The sequence below is a fragment of the Canis lupus genome, chromosome 7, assembly GCF_048164855.1.
Source record: "Canis lupus baileyi chromosome 7, mCanLup2.hap1, whole genome shotgun sequence".
Lineage (NCBI taxonomy): Eukaryota > Metazoa > Chordata > Mammalia > Carnivora > Canidae > Canis > Canis lupus.
Window position 1 is genome coordinate 67,399,637 of NC_132844.1, and position 21,872 is coordinate 67,421,508.

The window sequence follows — 21,872 nt, forward strand, 5'->3', positions numbered from 1 at the left end:
GAAAGAACGAACCATTCTGAGGAGTGATGTTGACAAGGGGGGAGTCTATGCATGTGGGGGGCAGGGGTGTATACAGGAAATCTGCATTCCCTCTAAATTCTGTTGTAAAGTTAAAGATGCTCTAAAAGAATAATTTTCTTTTTTTTTTAAAGATTTTATTTATTCATAAGAGACACAGAATGAGAGAGAGAGGCAGACACATTCATGAGAGAGAGAGGCAGAGACACAGGCAGAGAGAGAAGCAGGGTCCATGCAGGGAGCCCGATGAGGGACTCGATCCTGAGACTCCAGGATCACGCCCTGAGCCAAAGGCAGATGCTCAACCCAGGGAGGCTGCTTCTCCCTCTGCCTGTGTCTCTGCCTCTCTCTCTGTGTCTCTCATGAATAAATAAATAAAATCTTAAAAAAAGAAAGAAAGAAAAGAGAAGAAAAGAAAAGAAAAGAAAAGAAAAGAAAAGAAAAGAAAAGAAAAGGAAAAGAAAAGAAAAGAAAAAGAAAAGAAGCAGTCATGATCTGCAATTCTGTTTTGTTTTTCACAACAGTAACCCTTTCCAGGTAGGAATTCCAAAATATCAACCCAGGCATCCCTAAAAATTAATTTTAAAGGAAAAAAAAAAACATTATTCTGCAATATTCTTTTCCAAATATACCCTGCAGCAGGGCTCAACAATTTGCAACCATGTGCCCTGGCTGGGTAGCATCTGATAATCTTTGGAAGCCTCTATATTCCAGGGCCAAGCAGAGCTCTATGTTCTTGGTTATTACCTATTTTTCCCTTTACTTGTTTCTTAAACTTTCATTAGCAGGATCAAGGTTAATGTGGATAGAAATTCTCATACTTGGGCCAGATTCTTCACTTTCATCTTCTACTCTCAGCCATATTATCTTCCAACTAAGTTCACAAGATGGGGAAAAATTTTTGCTACCTTTCCTGCTTCTTTTTACATTTCACATTCTACATTTCTTTTCATCTTTTTTCTTTCACCTTTTCATTAGACAAAACACACAAGCTCAAACATATCCCCCTGCTTGTTCTCTGTGAAAAGAGCAAATGATGCTTGCACTCAGCCTGGGACAAATAAAGGTAGGAGAAACTGGACACAGGATAAGGGTAGGGAGAAGCCAGTTAAGTTCAGGACTGGGGACAATGGTGGGGAGGGGGTAGAGGTTAAGAAAGAAGCAGCTATGGGACGCCTGGGTCAGTGGTTGAGCATCTGCCTTTAGCTCAGGGCGTGATTCTGGAATCCCAGGATTAAGTCCCACAACCGGCTCCCCGAAGGAAGGCTGCTTCTCCCTCTGCCTGTGTCTCTGCCTCTCTCTCTGTGTCTCTCATGAATAAATAAATAAAATCTTAAAAAAATAAAAGAAAAAGAAAGAAAGAAGCAGTCATGATCTGCAACTCTGTTTTGATTTTCACAACAGTAACCCTTTCCAGGTAGGAATTCCAAAATGTCAATGTACTACTCTGAATTTAAGCTATTCCTTCTCTGTTATGGTATAGTATATCTGATGGGAGGGAGGTCTGCTAATTCAGATACTGGGAAAGCTACAGTGACGGCTCCTACATGCATGAGAGCATCTGCTGGAATCTATCTTGTACTCACACATCTCACACATGTGCAACCTGGACATGAGATGGCATTAATGCCCGCTGGAGCAAACCCTTGCCAGTGGGGTCAGGGTCAAGGGATAAATGCTCCCTATCTGAGGTGCATTCACACTGTTTCCTACAAGATCCTGGTAGTTTTCAGCACAGTCACCCACAATGGTTACCTACTAAATAAACATCCTCATAGCTGCTTTCTCTCCTGTTTCATTTTCCCAAACCTCCACTACTGGTTCCTAAGACTCTCAGGTTAGCACTGGGAGAACTAGCACTATGTAAGTAGCTTTCTTAATACATGAGACCTGCCCTTTGTTTCAAAACAGAAATCTATTACTTCAAGGAAGAGCATGCAGGTCTAGTACCATTTCCACACATAACTAGGACAAAAGAGAGAGATGAATTTATATGGAACCAGGGCGTGGCTATATTTCTTGATGTGAATATAATGATGTGAAGTGTGAAGGTGTCTCTTTAAAAATGGGGACAGGCGGGATCCCTGGGTGGCGCAGCGGTTTGGCGCCTGCCTTTGGCCCAGGGCGCGATCCTGGAGACCCGGGATCGAATCCCACATCGGGCTCCCGGTGCATGGAGCCTGCTTCTCCCTCTGCCTGAGTCTCTGCCTCTCTCTCTCTCTCTCTCTCTGTGACTATCATAAATAAATAAAAATTAAAAAAAAATAAAAAATAAAAAATAAAAAAATAAAAAAAATAAAAATAAAAATGGGGACAGGTAACTTGAGGACAAAAATCATAATCAACACTCCCTACGCTCCTTTCCATGGAACTCCTGCAAGGACTCACCGCTGAATCTTCACAATGTGCCTGAAATTATGAAAATACTAATACATAGTTGAGCCTTGAACAATGCAGGGGTTTGGGGGGCCACCCCTCCCTTGTGGATTTACACCACACATAATATACATCTCTGTATCCATCCCCATTCCCTAGGAGAGTTGGATGGTAGGAATAAAGAATTTTTTCAAGTCTGTATACTGCAAAATAGTGCAGGAATAAAAGTGGGCTGCTAATCTTCATTATCCAGCTGAGGAAGGCAAATACAAAAGATTCACTCACACATCATTGAATTCCTCCAGAGACCTTGCAGGTGTAAAAACATCCAAGAGACCAATCACCTGTGAGAAAATAGAAAAATCAAACAGTAAATAAATACAGAACTGTAGTACCCATCAGGTCTTAGCCGTTTTAATAGGAAATAATTTCAAATTCTACAATCTCAGTTCAATGACATCACAGCATCATACACTTAACTTATAACTTATTCTTTTATCCAAATTATGCTTTTGATTTTTACTTGTTAACATCAATTCCCATAATAACGTATTTTACTTTTAAAGACATCATCTCTTTAGAATTTGCTCACATATAGCCATTTATCAGGAAGCAGGAAGATTCAGGGCTCTTGACTTACATAATGCACCAACAGTCTAATGATTAACAAGCAAAAAAAAGTCACACTTCTACAGCTACTACTATAGTATCATTTTTCTTTCTTAAATAATATTATTACTCCATGAAAATTTTTCCATATGTAGTCTTCAAGATTAATATTTTTTTGGTCCCAAAACGTTCTCTTAGTTTATTCTTGGTGTTATTCTTATAATATTCTTTCTTTTTAAAGATTTTATTTATTTATTCATAAGAGTCACAGAAAGAGAGGTAGAGACTGAGGGAGAAGCAGGCTCCTTGTGAGGAGCCTGATGTGGAACTTGATCCCAGGACCCTGGGATCATGACCTGAGCCAAAGGCAGATGCTCAACTACTGAACCACAAGGCATCCCTTCATGTAATATTCTTAATATTCAGACACTTTTCTTAATCATCATCAGGTATTTAGATCAGACTATTTAAAAATGAAAAGATAAAGCCTATGCTTATACAAGGAGAAAGCAAAAACTATTTAATACTCGGTTATCCATGATCTTTGAGCAGTTTTTCTGATCATGGATATATACTGGATAATCCATATATACACTACCATTCCTCAACCACTGCCAGTAACTCCTAAAACCAGACTTAAAATATCTGGAAATGATGGGGTGCCTGGTGGCTCTGGATTTCAGCTCAGCTCATGATCTCGAGGTGGTGGGATCAAGCCCCGCATCTGGCTCTGTGCTCAGCATGGAGTCAGCTTCAGATTCACTCTCCCTCTCATTCACTTTCTCTTCCTCTCTTTTTCAAATAAATAAATAAAATCTTAAAAAAAAAAAAAAAAGAATATCTAGAAATGAAACAAAAGCTAAATGGCCTTCATGAACACCAATCCATGACTGGGCCTCATCAGCATGCTGCTCTAACCTAGCAAGTTAAACAAACCACCTGAAAGTAAAATATACCACTGCTCAAAACATTATCATGAAAAAGAACACTCTTAATTAGAATGTTACTCCATTTATCTATCAGACTTTTATTTATTTTTTAATAAAGATTTTATTTGTCCATTCACGAGAGACACAGAGAGAGAGAGAGAGGCAGAGCAGAGGCAGAGGGAGAAGCAGACTCCATGCAGGAAGCCTGGCGGAACTCAACCCCAGGATTCCAGGATCACGCCCTAGGCTGCAGGCAGGCACTAAACCGCTGAGCCACTCAGGGATCCCCTATCAGACTTTTAAAAGCAATTTCTTTTTTTTTTTTTTTTTTAAGCAATTTCAATTATATAGCCTGAACCCAAAAGGCAAACAAGACCCAAAAAAGGCCTTGGAAGTCAAAGAGAATAGCTTTTCAAGACTTTGCATCTTATTCCAAAAGAAAAATACAGTTACCCATAAGATTATTACCCAGACAACTGTATACAAGAAAATCAAAATTACTTATAATTGCACTACCTATTATAACTATCATTAACATTTTGAGATATTTCCTTTGATTTTTCTGATGTACATAAGTTAAAGTTGGGGTTATTCTCTGCACACAGTTTTGTATCCTGCCTTGTCACTTACTATAGAATGACTATATCTTCAAATATTTTTCATGCTCTACCACTTATATATACCCTAATTTAACCAATTTCCTATCTTTGGACATTTAAGGAACACTGCAAGTGTGTATGCATACAAGTGTGCATATGTGTATATATGTACATGTAATACATATTTTGCACATCTTGTATTTCCTTTCAGAAAATAGATTTGAAGAAATAGAACTACAGGGCACCTGGGTGGCTCAGTTGGTTAAGCATCTGCCTTTGGCTCAGGTCATGACCCCAGGATCCTGAGATCAAGTTCTGCTGGCATCAGGCTCCCTGCTGCTTCCTCTCCCTCTGCCTTCCTCTCTCCTTGCTTGTGCCCTCTCTGTCAAATAAATAAATACAATCTTTAAAAAAAAAAAAGAATTATAGCATCAAAGGACACCAATATATTTAAGGATCTTAATATTGTTAAATTGTTCTACATAAAGGTGAGGTCAACTTACATTCCTACCAACAGTGTATCCCTGACTTTGGAACAGGTCTGTACAGTGCTTTAAACTTAAGTCAAATCATTTTCTTTTACCTTCCCCAACTAAACCATAATTATTTTCACTGAGTTTGATATAATTCTGGCTTAAGACCTCTGTTCTTTTTATTACTATCCCCATCCCCACTTGTACTTTAGGTAACTGAGATCCAGAAACCAATTTTTTTCTACTGTTCCAATATTTTCTAACCATTGGTTCTTATTATGTGAGATGCTGCAACTCCCCAAATACAATAGGAGTTTAAAGCAATATACATTGTTTTATGTTATTTCAATTGTGCTGTGAAAATTCTCAGATAAAAGAGTAAATCACTAGAGATCAATTTACACAGGACTCTTCATGTAAGAGTTACCTTGAAGACAAAATAAAGTAAAACAAAGTAAGTCCAGAACATCTTCAAATAACAGCTCCAACTTCAATGTGAAAACATAAGCATTTTGGAATCAAACAGCTTTAAGTCTGAACTCTACAGTCAGTTTGTGATTTCCTGGACCCATGAACTTACATTCCAATAATCCAGCACTTGGAATATGCCTGGCATACAGTACCTCAATTATTAAGTAAATGAAAGAAACACATCTTCTTTGAGCCTCACGTCCTTATATGAAATAAAGGGAGATGCTTATTTTTATCGCATTGTGGGGAATATTGAGTAGACAATATAACTGAAGGTGCCCAGTCCAAAGGACTGACCCTCTGTTGATGACCAAAATAAGTGGTGATCACAATCCTTAGAGTTTTATAAAGAATTACAGAATACAAATCACAGAAACAAACTCTCTGAAGCAGCTACCTCCAGTAACAAAATTTGAGATACAAAGCTAAGCTAAATTATTAAGATGATTAAGAAGCATGACTGCAAGCAGCACAATAAACTAATTTGGAAAATAATAATAGAACCAGCACATTAGTAAATAGCCTATCAAATTTTAATTTCCTAAAAAAGGGGGATCCCTGGGTGGCGCAGCGGTTTGGCGCCTGCCTTTGGCCCAGGGCGCGATCCTGGAGACCCGGGATCGAATCCCACATCGGGCTCCCGGTGCATGGAGCCTGCTTCTCCCTCTGCCTGTGTCTCTGCCTCTCTCTCTCTCTCTGTGACTATCATAAATAAAAAAAAAAAAAAAAAAAAAAAAAATTTCCTAAAAAAGGACACATTGTATGAGATTAAAACTACCCATGTTACATCAAGCATCTTTAATTTTTTGTGGCCTTTTACAAATATCCCTTCTCCATCAATTGTATTTATGGAGTATTCATCAAAAGGAAAATACTGTAAAAATAAGTTTCCCACCATTAAAATAGGTCTGGGAACTTATAGGAATATTCCGTAATCTACTCATTTCTCATTTCTTAAATGGAATTTTCCTTCTAATTCAAGTTATGTGTTAACCTATTTCTTTATTTCTTTTGCTTCCATTATATGCTTTTAGACACCCCAAAGTAACCCAGGAGTCAGTTATTTAGAAAAGACATTTATAATGAAAATAATCAGCAGATGTCTCTGATGACTATCCTATAATGGTCCAAAAACCGACAGACATAAAAGTCATATGATTTTACTAATTTGGCACATATTCAAGAAAAAAACCCACTTTAGCTCAGTCACCAAAGACAAGTGCAGCAAAACATTGACTTAGTTTGGTTAGTACAGATCTCCAGGCCCTTAACTCCAGGCAATCTTTGCAGTACCTACCGAGAAAGCAAAAGGATGTAGCTGGCAAGATGCTTCCCTTTCATCTTTCCTTAGAGCAGGTGTTAATAAGATCAAGGTCACAAATCCAATCAAGAACGCACCAGCTAACTCTGTTCAGAGAATAACTCTTACAGCCACAGAGGGACATACCTTAGCTCCTATTACTCATCTGGTAAATGTGTGTCTGTCATTCATTAATACTAATGAAATAACTTAAGATGAGCCATTGATTCTGAGTCAGGCATTTTTGTGTAAAACATGACATGTGCATTTGGCACCCAGAAATCATATTTGTTTCCAGTACTTAATATTGTCAAGAGTTTTAAGCTGCTATTTTTGGAGGCCTCATGGCTAGTTAAAAATTGTACAGTGGCCCAAAAGAGTCACTCATTCATTCATTCATTTTAAAGATTTTATTTTTAAGTAATCTCTACACCCAACATGGGGCTCAAACTCACAACCCTGAGATCAAGAGTCATATACTCTACTGACTGGGCCAGCCAGGCGCCCCACCCCCCCCGCCCCGCAAAAGAGTCATTTTAAAAAAAGAGGAAGAGAAAAAGGAAGATGAAGGAGAGGAACTCCTCTTAAAATCCTCAATTAAATTTATTTGGAAGTCTTGGTTCTTCCCTAGGTAAAACTACTTTGACATGGAGAGCTCCTAAAAAATGTTTGTGGAATACGCTGACATTCAGGAATTTTCCTATATTGAGTCAAAGTCTGTTAGCCCCTAACAGAACAGAGAACTATAAAATATTCAGCCATATGCCTTCTTTTGTTCAAAACCAAATCACCAATATTTAAGTACAGATGACCCTCTACATTGATACTGCTAAAATCTAACCTTTTCATGTTAACATGAAAAGACCAACTGCTATTAATATTAAACAAGCTGCTTATGAAACAACTTATGTAAGTTAAAATCCTGTTTTCCTAATACTATCAGCCCTCTTTAAAAAAAAAAAAAAAAGACTTAACCATTCATTTGAGTGAGAGAACAGAGAGAGAACAAGTGCAATGGGATGGGGCAGGAGGAGAGGGAGAGACAGTTCCAAGCACTCCACTAAGCACAGAGCTCAATCCCATGACCCCAAGATTATGACCTGAACCAAAACCAAGAGTCGGATACTCTACTGACTGTGCCACCCAGGCACCCCATCAGCCCGCCCTTTTTTTTTTTTTTTTTTTAAGGTTATTGTATGGGACACCTGGGTGGCTTGGTGGTTGAATGTCTCCCTTCAGCCCAGGTCGTGATCCCAGAGTTCCTGGATGGAGTCCCACATCGGGATCCCTGCATGGAGCCTGCTTCTCCCTCTGCCTGTGTCTCTGCCTCTCTCTCTCTCTCTCTGTGTCTCTCATGTATAAATAAATCTTTAAAAAATAAAGATTCTTGTAGCCCTTCCTAAATTAGAACAATTGTATCCCATCAGTGTGGCATCTTCATTTCTACAAATAGAGAGTGACCCACACATAACCAACCTAATACCACAGAAGACACATTTTGAAGTTATCTCATTACAGAAAATTAGAGCATAATAAACTAAATAAGGTTGTTTCTTATGATCACTAGAAAAGCCAAGGCATGGATTCAGATAACCCAAAATAATCTTTGCCCTAAACATTGGCTTAAATGGTCTATGAAGAAAAGCAGAACAATAAAGTATAGTGCTGGTAATCTAAACCAGATGTTTGTAAATGAGCACTGGCAACATCAGTGGGAACCCAGGGCCTCCTGAAAGTGCTTTGGGGTTCCATAAATGTTTCGCTTGCATTCCATTTTCAAAGTTTTCTTATTTAAAAAGCTATGATAATGTCTTTGTCATATTTATTAATGTGTAATGAAAAACAGCATACACACTCAACTGTGTTAAAAACCAAATGTAAACACATCAGTTAAGCTACCAGGCCACCTTGATTGTATGCAGACCTTGGAATAAAGCTTCTCCTGCTAGCTTTTTCCATATATCTCAACTTCTTGTAAACATGTCACTGATTAGGAAGGCTGCAGCTCTACTGAACTTTTTAAAAACTCAGCTTTGCACATGAATGCACATAAAAATTATACCTAGGTATAAAGGTTACCTGTGAAAAACAGAATTTGCTCAATAGTATGCAATTAAAATAAACCATGAAAATAAATAAGCTACTCCTGTGATTACAACACCATTTCTGTAATCCAATTCTAAATTCAAGTCTCAAGGGGCAGCCCGGATTGCTCAGCAGTTTGGCGCCGCCTTCAGCCTAGAGCCTGATCCTGGAGACCCAGGATCAAGTCCCACGTTGGGCTTCCTGCATGGAGCCTACTTCTCCCTCTGCCTATGTCTCTGCCTCTGTGTGTGTGTGTGTCTTTCATGAATAAATAAAATCTTTAAAAATAATAAATAAATAAATAAGTAAATAAATAAATAAATAAATTCAAGTCTCAATGCTCCCAATTTAGAAAAAATTTGTACCTTGTGAAACAACTGTATATTAATAAAGTATCATTTATCTATAATTTAAAGATATTCTTAAAAGTTTAATTATTAAAACAGAAAAGATCTGAATAGCCAAGTAATAAATTTACACATTTTGAATATTTTTTCTATACAGTAACAATCAATACGGTCAAATGACTCTAAAATCTCTATGGTCATTGTTTCTACAATGCTACAAATTTTACAGTTTCTTTCATACAGCAATCAAATAAATTCTTTTTAACTTGATTTTGAAATTTAGGAAAGTAAGTATCCTTTGTCAACTGTCTTTTCACTTTCAGCTATTATTCCAATTGCATCCCTTTATATATTGTATTAGGGTTTTTTTGCAGGATGGCATTGCTCTCAAATTTTCAAATTGACAGAAAAGAAAGGGTTATATTTAACTTAAACAATGTCTTTGTCACAGTTATTAAAATACCTGACTCTGGAAAAGCTATACTGCAAAAGATTAAAAAGGAAAATTATATCAAATCACCCATAAATTAATAGTCACCTTTGATAGGGCATTCAGTGGGCCTAAGGCAAGTTGTCTCAAACTTCTCCACTGAAATAACCCATTAAAACACAAAACAACCTTAGAGTCCCATATTTGGACACTACAATATTAAGTAAATCTGGTAAAGAATGCAAAATTATTTTTGTAGTATTTTCTCTTAAAAATGCTTTTATTTTTGTTGGCTAATGCTTTCCCTCTAAAACTGTCTTAGTAAAACTCAAACTCCAGGAAGATGTACCCATGAACTCCCAAGGCTTTGGATGGCTACCTGGCATAACACAGTGGCCACAAACACCCTGGTACCAGAAGAATGGTCCAAAGTTCGATGCATTCTCATGTATTCTCATTTCAGTAATCAGAACACATTTTTCCCCCAGTCTATTCAAGAGCAGCATTTATTCTTCCTTGTATGAATAACTTACATTTTCATGTTTCATATGTTTCAGTAACCGCAGTTCTCTGTAGGTCCTTTTGGCATGAATAATGGACTGAAATGGTCTGGAGAGCTTCTTGACTGCCACACGTAACCCAGTTTTTGTGTCAAAAGCAGCACTAAGGAAAAAAAAGCACATATAAAGAATTCATCAAGGAATGTGCTCTAAATACCTCAAAATTAGTATTTATAAGGAAGGCTATTTTGTTTCCAAGTGAAATTGGTATACAATAAAATACAAAGTATAAAGATTAAAAACTAAAATGACCTATAATCCTGCTATCCAAAGTAACCATCTGTTGTTTTGGGGGGTGTTTCCTTCTCATTTTCTTTTCTAGGTACCTAAATCAGGGGTCAGAAAATTTTTTCCACAAAGGACCAGAGAGTAAAATATTTCAGACTTTGTGAGGCATAGGGTCTTCAGCACAACCACTCAACTCTGTGGTTATAGCCAGAAAGCAGCCAGACAATAAATTTTAAAAATGGATGTAGCTGTGTCCCAGCAAACACAAAAACAAGCGGCCACTTGATTTACAGGAGCCAACAGACCAATATACAAAGACCTGGATTCTGTCTGCCTCAGGCCTATCACCTTGCCACCAAATGTTGATCAGAATGGAGGGCTTGGAATGGTTTCAGGACAATGAGGTGGCACAAAAACTTCTTGAGTGCCTACAAAGTATCTGCCACTCTTCAGAAGCTAAAAATCTAATAAGGAACAAGTCAACAAATCCCTCAGGGGATGGGGGAGAGGGAATGAGCTGAATAATACAATAATTTCAAATAGTGATGAACGCTATCATGAAATAAAACAGAATAATGGGACAAATGAGAGAAAGCCAGTGGGGTTTTGCTTCTTTAGCTAGGATGTCTGAGCAAATAGGTTCAAGCTGACAACTGAATGATGAGAACATAGCAACCATGTAGAGGTATAGGGAAAAAGAGCTTCAAACAGAAGGAAAAAATTGTATTAACATTTATTGAGTCTTTATTGCATACCAGAAGCTGTTCCAGGCCTAACTGTTAATTTTTTTAATTAAAATAAATTTTAATCCCCAACACCCCTATGAAGTAAATGCTATCATTCCCCCACTCAGAAATGAGGAAACCAAAGCACAGACAAGTTAAATAACTTGCCCATAATCACAAGACTTGAAAGTGTCAGGAGGAGGGAATCTGGATCCACAGCTCATGCTATTAACCATTTTGCCATGCCGCCTCTCAGAAGAGCAAGTACAAACAAAGGAAAGAAGAGGGATCCCTGGGTGGTGCAGTGGTTTGGCGCCTGCCTTTGGCCCGGGGCGTGATCCTGGAGACCCGGGATCGAATCCCACGTCGGGCTCCCGGTGCATGGAGCCTGCTTCTCCCTCTGCCTGTGTCTCTGCCTCTCTCTCTCTCTCTCTCTCTCTGTGACTATCATGAATAAATAAATAAAATCTTTAAAAAAAAAAAAAAAAAAAAAAAAACAAACAAACAAAGGAAAGAAGAAACAGGTAGAAAAAATATGGCATGCTGGGGGGTGTAAAGATGGCCTGTGTAGGTGGAACACTGGGAGCACAGGGAGAGTAGAAAAGAATGAGGTCAGAGGTATGGGCAGAGGCTAGATCCTGTAGGACAACTGCAGCAAGAAACTTGATGTGTATTTTAATTATTTTTAGAGACTGGGCTAATCTGATCATGCCTCATCCTCCTGTTTATCTCAGTCTCGAATGGGCATCCAAGACTTCTGGATCATCTATCATGACCAAACTCTTTTCCCATGTGACTCTGTACTTCCAGAAGTTCCCCTCCTTTCCCTCCCAAATCCTTAGACTAAGTCCTTGCTCTTCAAATTCCAATTTGTTACAAATTCCTATAAATCTCCAACCCCCTTTCTGAGCCTCACCTCCACCTCTTTAATTGAATCTAGGCTCTACCTGGAAGACACTACTTCTCTTACAGCCCTGCCCTTACAGGGGATTCTCTCTATTCTAGGTACCTCGTGGCTAGCAGGTGGGGCAAATGTCCTCCTCGCCAACCATTCCTACTTCCAGACTATAATTCTTCATTTGTTTTACAAAAGCCCCTGCTCACAGCTATCACTACCTCTCTGCTGCTGTAACCCACTGACCTGGAATTTTCCATTATTCACTGAAAAGTTAGTTCCTATCTCAAAGTCTCTCTCCACTCCCAATTTCTGTCATCATTCTTGGCAAGTTCAACACCCAGGTGGAGGACACATCCAACATCCTGGCCTCTCAATTTCCTGACCTCTCCAGGAAACTCCACCTTACCCAGCCACCTCCATGGTCACACCCTGGACCTCTATCACCATCAAAAGCTGCCCCACCTACACAGTTTTGAATGCCAGCACCCATTTTCCATCACAAACCTTCTGTGCCTTTTAGTTTACTTCTAGTTTACTTCCAAGTATGTATGACTACAACGATTTGTGGACCTCATCATCATTGGCTAATTCTATCCATCCTTCATGCCCTCTCCCATCTTCATTTATTTCCCTTCTTGCCTGGCTCAGATTATATGCTCCCTTGCGTCTCTGTCTTTGCCTCTGCCTCCTACACCCACCTAGATAAAGTCTAACTTTGGGTGATCACAACTATTTAATTCTCCTTGTCTGAATCCAAGAACTAATTCAGGTTGAAGAAAAACTAATGTACAACCATACAGACTGGTTTCACTCTCAATTCCTGACCTTAACCTCAAATACAGCTCTTAAGACTACCGCTTTTTTCTAGGAAGCTCATTTTCTTACTCAAAGTCATCATTTGACATGGTCTTTCTCCTCAAACCTCCAATTCACCCTCTTCTTTCCAAAGCTGCCCTTGCCTTCATTGAGAAAATAGAAACCAGCAAAAGGAAGCTCCATTTATCTACCAGTAAATGTACAAACCCATCTGCACTTGATTCTATCTTTTCTGCTTCCTCTCTTGCTTTAACTAAGGACACATGCCCTTTCTTACAAAAATCAAGACCTTGGGCAGCCCGGGTGGCTCAGCGGTTTAGCGCTGCCTTCAGCAGGGTGTGATCCTGGAGTCCTGGGATTGAGTCCCGCATCAGGCTCCCTGCATGGAACCTGCTTCTGCCTCTGCCTGTGTCTCTGCATCTCTCTCTTTCCCTCTCTCTCTCTCTCTCTCTCTCTGTCTCTCATGAATAAATGAATAAAATCTTTAAAAAAAAAAAATCAAGACCTCAATACATGCTCTGGAGCCACCTCCCTCATCCTCTCAAGGACTTCTCTCTTTCATTCTCTTTCTCTCTACCTTCTGAGTTTCTCCATATCTTCTGGATCGATCATTCTCATCAACATAAATAAGCTAGAGTTAGTTATTTCCCAACCTCAACAAACAAACAAATCTCCCCTGAAAGCTCCCCACTACAGTTAAAATTCTCCAATGGTCCTCAAAGTATGGTTCCTAGACCAGCAGCATTGGTGTTACCTGGGAACTTGTAAGAAATGCAAATTCTCAGGTGCCACCCCAGACCTACTGAATTGAAAACTGAAGTGCGTCCAGTAATCTGTATTTTATCAAGCCTGCCACATAATTCTAACACATGGTGAAGTCTAAAAACCTCTCTTCTACCTGTTACTCCATGGACCAGCAGCACTGGCATTATCGGAAGCTCCTGAGAAATGCAGAATCTCAGGCCTTAAAGTAGAACCTACATTTTGACCAGACCTCCAGGTAATTCATATGTATCTTAAAGTGTGACTCATTTCCTCAGCTCCAATTCGTTCCTCAATCCATTATACTGAAACTGCTCTTCTCAGGTCATTAATGACCTGTTACTAAATCCAGTGGCCACTTTTCTGAATTACCAACTGACATGGTTAACATTTCCCCTTTCTCTAAACACCCTCCATTCTGGAGTCCATATCACACATTCTACTGCTTTTCTGTGACCTCTAGGGAAGCTCCCTCTCTGACCCCACTGTATGTGGTTCCTCTGCTGGAACAGTTCCTCAGGGCATGACACTGGGTGGGCCCTCTTCTCTCCCACATTTTCCAGATCATCTCATCTATAACCAAGACTTTAAATTAAATGTCATCTTATATGGAAAACTTGTAAATATGTATCTCTCACTGATATCTCTTCTCTGAGCCTGACTGCCCACCTAACAATCTCCATATGAAAACCACATAAGCACCTTAAAACTTAGCAAGCTCAAAACACCTAGAACTATTCCTCTCCCTGTCTCTTGTATCTCAGGAGACAGACTTTCCATCCGATTGCTCAAGCCAGGCATTTGGGTATCATCCTTGATTTTTCCCTTTCCTCCAGTCTCCTGGCCCCCATCTAAATCTATCAGCAAGTCTATAATTTCCATCTCCAAAATACATCTCTAATTCAACTTCTCTTCATTTTGCTACTACCATACTAGTCCAAACCATCCTCATCATCAGCCTGCCTTCTTAGACTGGTCTCCCTGCCTCTTGTTTTGTTCCCTTCTCATATACTCTCCACAAGCATCCAATTCAATCTTTTAAAAATATGTTAGGGGCAGCCTGGGTGGCTCAGCGGTTTAATGCCGCTTTCGGCCCAGGGCGTGATCTTGGAGACTCGGGATCGAGTCCCGCTTCGGGCTCCCTGCATGGAGCCTGCTTCTCCCTCTGCCTGTGTCTCTGCCTCTCTCTCTCTCTCTCTGTCTCTCATGAATAAACAAAATCTTTAAAAATAATAATAAATAAATAATAAAAATGTTAGATGACAAAACCCACTGCCTCAAATCCTTCAAGGAAATTTCCTTAGCATATAAAATAAGATGCAAATTTCCTATCACAGTCTACAAGGCTCAGGTGATCTGATCACCAATGACCGCTCACCCTGCTCTTGTGTCCTTTCTTCCTTTCCTGCAGCCACTACGTTTTGAACATGCTGGCTCCTTTTAGCTCTTCAGCAGGCTGTTTCTGATTCCTCAGCTGCTCTTCTTTTTCATCTCCACTCCATGCCAAGCTGAATCCTCATCCTTAACGCACTGGCTTAAATAACCATCCCTCTCAGAGATTATCAGCAGGTCTCAGTAATTGTCACAACATCCTTGTTTCCTTCCTTATCCTACATAAAGGGAGGAGGAGGTGTTCTCTTCCCTCCCACTGCTGTTCCCACAAACCCATAAAATAATAACCTCTTCCCTCCTGGAAGTACCCAGTAAATGTATATTCTTCTCTAAACCCCTCTATGGTTCTAGTGAGACAGAAAATGGCCATTGCCCTGTGACCCATCCTCCTCAACTCTCCACTTCAGTTTGCTCTGCCCACCTGCATGCAGGCTAAGCATGTTCTCCTTTCCTCCACCAGTAAGCCCTTTGCGATCTCCTGGAGCAAGGAATGCCATCAGGTTTCTAGCTGACCTGCCCGTGACTGAATGTGCAAGTTCATTTCAGTGGGGAAGAAATAAGAAGTCCGCTTGAGATGCCTGTCCATGCCATTCTCCATGCCAGCTTTACAGTAATAAAGTAGTTATTTTATCTCTGACTCCTATTAGCAAAAGGTAGGCTAGGATTAATCAGTACCCTACCTCAATAATCACAATTTATTACTCTGTTTATTTTCCACCCAGCAAAGTGGTTAAATGAAGGCTGGGGCTTTGGTATTAGTCTATCTGGATTTTAATTTCAGTTCTGCCACTTAGTAGCTGTATAATCTTAAGAAAGTTAATTAAATTCTCTCAGCCTTATATATAAAATGAGGATAAAGTATGTATCTAATAAGGAGAATGTTAGAAATAAATGTGATAACTTTTGTGGTAGTTTTAGCAAAAGGGCTCAGCCCATAGTAAAGCTTAATTATTAGACATTAATAATGTCTGTCTTTCCCACTCATCATAAGCACCTTGAGGACAGTTAGTGTTTTCTGTTTTATTCACTACTATATTCCACAGGACTTAGCATAATGCCTGGCACGTGCACATTCTCAAAAAATGCTAAACGAGTATTTTGTGATGTGGTTATCTGAAACATGAAAGAAAAAACAATTTTATTATTTGGCTCTCAATTTTTATAAATTCAAGGGCATGCAGGGGTGCCCAGCTGGTCAGTGGAGCATCCAGCTCCTGATCCTGGGGTTGTAAGTTGAAGCCTCATATTGGGTATAGATGTTATTTAAAAATAAAATCTTTTAGGGATGCCTGGGTGGCTTAGTGGTTGAGCACCTGCCTTCAGCTCAGGGCGTGATCCTGGAGTCCAGGGATCGAGTCCCACATCGGGCTCCCTGCATGGAGCCTGCTTCTCCCTCTGCCTATGTCTCTGCCTCTCTCTCTGTGTCTCTCATAAATAAATAAAAGTCTAAAAAATAATTAATAAATAAAAATAAAAAATAAAATATTTTAGGAAGGCTTGGGTGGCTCAGCAATTGAGTGTCTGCCTTTGGCTCAGGGCCTGATCCCGGATTCCCGGGATCGAATCCTGCATCAGGCTCCTTGCAGGGAGCCTGCTTCTCCTCCCTCTGCCTGTGTCTTTGCCTCTCTTTGTGTCTGTTATGAATAAATAAAATCTTAAAAAAATAAAATAAAGTAAAAAATAAAATCTTTTTAAAAACAAATTCAACAGCATCCAAGAAGAAACTAACATTAATGTCAAAAACTATAATCATTGAGTGCTTACTATTATAAGGCACTGTTTTTTAGATCTTTTCATGAATGAGCATCTTTATCACAACTTTATAAAAAGACATTATGATTTCCATTTTACAGATGAGAAAACTGAAGCACAAAGAAGTAATGTGCCCATGATATAGAAAGAAAATCACAAAACGGAGATTCAGATTCAACTGGTGTGTTTTCAAGCATTGACTTTTAATGGATGCCATTAAATGTATCCTCAATAGATCTCTAAATAGAACTCTTAATGGATAATCAAGTACAACTTTACAAAAAGTTCTGCCCATTTTAAATATATTCTAAATGTATGAACTCTGGTTTTCTAAAAGGCTTCTCACTATAATTAATTGCATTTCATATGGGAAAAGTTTTTCTTGTAATTTTATATTGAACTCAGGATAGTATTAATGAAAAGTATTTCATAAGAAATAACTTTCACTCTATATGCATTACTTTATTTAGGGGAAGTTTTTCTTTTCTTTTTTTTTTTTAAGATTTTATTTATTCATTTACAAGAGAGACAGAGAGAGGAGAGACATGGGCAGAGGGAGAAGCAGGCTCCCTGTGGGGCCTGATGCAGGACTCGATCCCAGGACCCCGGCGTCCCCGGCCTGAGCCAAAAGCAGATGCTCAACTACTGAGCCACTCAGGCGCCCCAAGGGGAAGTTTTTCAATCCCTAAAGTTCTACTACTCTCTGTGAATCTAGAACACTGGAGGAGGCAATGATGTGATGATCTTACAAAGACCAAAATACCATTTCTGAGTATTTACTGAAATAATCTCCTTTATAACATCCTTTGTGAATATAAAAGAAACATTAAACATTGCACCTGATGTCCTAGAGCCTACCATCTAACTGAGATGATGAAAATACACATGAAAGCAAAGAATGCCTAATAATATAGTGCAACTATATACAATTGACTACTTTTTAAAAAGCTAAGTTCAAAAATATGTAAATTGTGTTTTAAAATTTACATATAAAATATGTAACTTGGGTTCAAATATAATCTACATATATATATGTATATATATATATATGTTTATTGCAGTCTGTTCATAAGAACAAAATCAGAAATGACCTTAATGTCCAAGGGGAGAATTTAGATTATGGTACATTCCCCCATATATATTGAAGCCATTAACAAGAACCTCCATATAGTACTAATACGAGAACAAGTTTCAGAAATAATGATCCTATCTGTGTGGAAAAATGTATATTCATACATGTATATATAAACATACACAGAAAATACTTAATATATTAAGAATTTTAACATTTTTATTTTATATTTTTCTATCCTCTGATTTTTCAAAAAATGAGCTTGTATCTTTTAATAAGGTTATTAGTAAAATAGAAGCATAAATCATCTATATTGTTACGTTTAAACAAAAAATAGGTACTAACTTTAATAAAACTACAATTAACATATTTTCTTCAAATAATACTTACATAGCTTTACTCATAGTACATAATTTGTATCCTCTATCCTTAAGCCATAAGCATTTTCCATTTTATTAAGCATTTACAGTAATTTCATTAAATATCTGCATCAATCTACTCAACTATTCTCTTTATTGATGGACATTATAGCCATTCCATTTATTCATACAAATACAATAAATACTAATACAATGGACATCTTAATTCACACTGCTTCTCCAATAATTGCACAACTTCCTGAGAACAAATAATTTTTACATCAAAGGATATGCACTTTAACTTTTTAAAACATATTTTGGGGGCGCCTGGGTGGCTCAGTTGGTTAAGCATCTACCTTTCGCTCAGCTCATGATCCCAGGGATGGAGTTCTGCATGGGACTCCCTGCTCAGCGGGGAGCCTGCTTCTCCCTCTTCCTCTGCCACTCTCCCTGCTTATACTCTCTCATTGTCTGTCAAATAAAATCTTTTTAAAAAACAACAACATATTTTGCTTACAAAAGGGAGCTAGCAGGAATTGTTCAGAGAAACTGTTTTCTGCTTATCAGTTAATGATCCCTCTAGCAAAGCTGCTGAAGCAAGGAATATAGGATCCATCCCCAACACTATCTTTTTAAGCATTTAACTGCTCTGACCTGGCCTCCTGTTACTATCATTAATCAAAGCAGTTTTTGGAGAGAGGAGAAACTATGCATTTCATCCTAAATTGGACATTGTGATTACCAAAAGCAGAAGTTAATAATAATTTTTAAAATCACCTGATAAAACCAATTAAATATTCAGAGGAGAAGAAATTCAAATTTACTGAATACCTGATAATGCCACATATCATTTGGGAAATGTTTAATGTAATCTTTAAAATAACTTTTTGAGATAGTTATATTGACTTTCCAAGATAAGAAACAAATGGTCAGAAACATTAACAACTCATTCAAGGTCATATAACTCCTATGCAGTGGGATTCAAAAACACAGATTGGTCTAAATTTCAATGTTCACTCTTTTTCCAGAATGCCAAGCTGCCCAGGATAAGGGCAACACTAGGAGCAGCTATTGACTTTGACTTTATTATAATGATTCACTTACTAGTATTACCAGTTGGGCTTCTTAATCACATTTTTAAAATTATAGCTACAAATAAAACCTTGTTTTCATGAACAGCATCATAAAATGGAATTATCTCTACAATGATTAAGTTCTCCAAACTGAAATTCAGGATACATTAATAAGGTTTTCTTCCAATTGTAAACTCACATGAAGTTTCCCAAAGTTGTAAAATTAACTCACATTTTATAAAATCACTGATATGGCAAAGAAAAAAATTAAAGGAAAAATATAAAATTCATTAAAAGTAGTGATTATAATATAGGATGTTGCAGTCACTCATCTACTGCTATGAATCCAGTGCCTAGGAGACAAGAGTCACTAAATAAAACTGAATGTTTTGTTACACAAACTTGCCCCTTCTTTCCCTCCAAAAAAATTGGCTTATTAGATTCTTAATATATCCTAATATAATTCTGCTTAACTTCTAAAATTTATCCCACTTTATTCCACAATAGATTTAAAGCAGTCTGGAACTATATATAACTTGAAGTAACAGTGATTATGGGAAAATAAGAAATTCCATATGGGTGAGGTTAATGTACAAAGGATTATGATGAGGTCCTTTCTAAATACCCATTAGAGGTGGGCCTCAAATTTGGCTCTGAGCACTAAAGCCATCACGTGACAGGAGAACACAACCAGTTAAGACATAAGTCACAAGAACCATATAATAAAAACAAACTAGGCACTCAGGAGAACTGAAGAGAGGCATAATTATTCCTGTAATAAAACAAGAGTTCCTCCTGTGTATGTTTATGAAGGAGACACTGTATAACATGGTAAAAATGTCCTAATCAACATTCTTACACAAGCATAATTGTGGGTTTCAGTTGATTCTTTTCTTCAGAGTATCCATCAGCGGAGACTGTTTCATAAAACCAAAATACAGATCATTATTAGCAAAGGTGAGGAGGAGAGTACATAATAGCATAGCAAGCTGCTGCTCTCTGACAGACAATCTAAGAGGAAATCTTAAGTGTGTTGAGAAAAAAAGATAAGTTCCATGTTCCTCACATTATCCTCCAAAGACAGATTTCTATCAACTGAGCTTTTGATAAGTATCAAGACACAGAGGCTTTGTATTTCTGCTCCATGGCTGGCACCTGGCTTGCAGATTTTCTGTGCAGCAAGATAGAGACAGATCGATACACTGTAACAGTCAGGTGAGTTGCCAGGTAGAGGAAAAGAGACAACCTCTTAAGAAAGGTGAGGTGCTGCCTACCCAGGACAAGTGCTCACAACCACAGAGCATGGGAGGACAAATGATTGCACCAGGTTTTTCCTCAAAAAAGAATGTGGGTTTTCCCCAACAGAATGAAGAATGAGCAATCACCTGACAAGTCTCTGAGTAATTTGTGGGGATCAGAGACGGTTTTACAATTTCTTTCAATGGTCATAGACGACTTCTCTAATCCCCAAATGATGTTAATGAGAAAAAAAATGAACCCTCAATAATGGTTAAAACAATAAACATAATTTATTTTGGAAATTAATGGAAAATTTTAACTATATTAAAATTTGTAGTTACACTGAATTAACAAATTCTCATTAATACATCAAATTAATTAAAATACCTAAGGCAAAGAAAAGATTTGCAAAAACAGGACATCTCTTCTCCAGATCATACAATTTGAGGCTTTTTTCCAACTGAGTTCAGGTTAACTGATAAGAGCCTTTAAAATGTACCTTCTAAATAAGTAATTTATACTACTAACTTGGAACTTTCTCTTTACCTGTAATACCTGATACAAATTTCAATAAATATCATACTAAAAACATTTTTCAGCACATATCTCCCTCTACTACAGAAACCCACTTTTTCTTCCTTCTAAATCCAGACAAATGTGTAACCATAACTGTAGTTTTTAAATTTATTTTTATGGTCTACCCCTCCATTTTGGAAATAATGTCATGAAAATAAGGCAAACTTATGCAAAAACTAGAACTCGAGTTTTGATTTTAGAAACTTCAAAAAATAGTCTTCAGAGCAGCAAGGGACTTAAAACTGACTTTAAAAACTCATCATGGGCAGCCCCGGTGGCTCAGCGGTTTAGCACCGCCTTCAGCCTAGGGTGTGATCCTGGAGTTCCAGGATCGGGTCCATGTCAGGCTCCCTGCATGGAGGCTGCTTCTCCCTCTGCCTGTGTCTCTGCCTCTTTCTCTCTCTTTCTCTCTCTCTGTCTCGAATGAATGAATGAATGAATGAATGAATAAATAAAACTCATTTGAAACATTGTTAGTTTTCTTTTAATATCTTCACTAACTCTCAAATACTTTGTTTCAATGTTTACATAACACTTTTAAAGAATCACAAAATGATTTGACTACTGCAACTATATATAGTATTTTTTAAATATGTATTTATTTATGAGAGTGAGTGGGAACATGAGTGGGTGGGTGGGGAGAGGAAAAAGCTGGCTACTCCTGAGCAGGGAGCCAGTCAGGAGGCTTGATCTCAAAAAAAAACAAAAAAAAACAAAAAAAAAACAAAAACGGAGGCTTGATCTCAGGGCTCTGAGACCACCACCCGAGTCTAAGGCAGATGC

The 21,872-nt window shown here is 38.1% G+C and overlaps 1 protein-coding gene across 2 annotated transcripts in view; it reads right to left on the reverse strand.

Annotated features, from left to right (window-relative positions):
- MAPK14 (mitogen-activated protein kinase 14) overlaps window positions 1–21,872 on the reverse strand; it is a 76,059-nt gene that overhangs the window by 40,481 nt on the left and 13,706 nt on the right. For both annotated transcript variants that reach the window (XM_072833285.1, XM_072833284.1), the window contains exons 2-3: window positions 10,171–10,300; window positions 2,680–2,738 (exon numbers count right to left, since the gene is read on the reverse strand). In XM_072833285.1, the coding sequence (XP_072689386.1) occupies window positions 2,680–2,738; window positions 10,171–10,300 (189 nt within the window). The remainder of the gene's footprint in view (window positions 1–2,679; window positions 2,739–10,170; window positions 10,301–21,872) is intronic.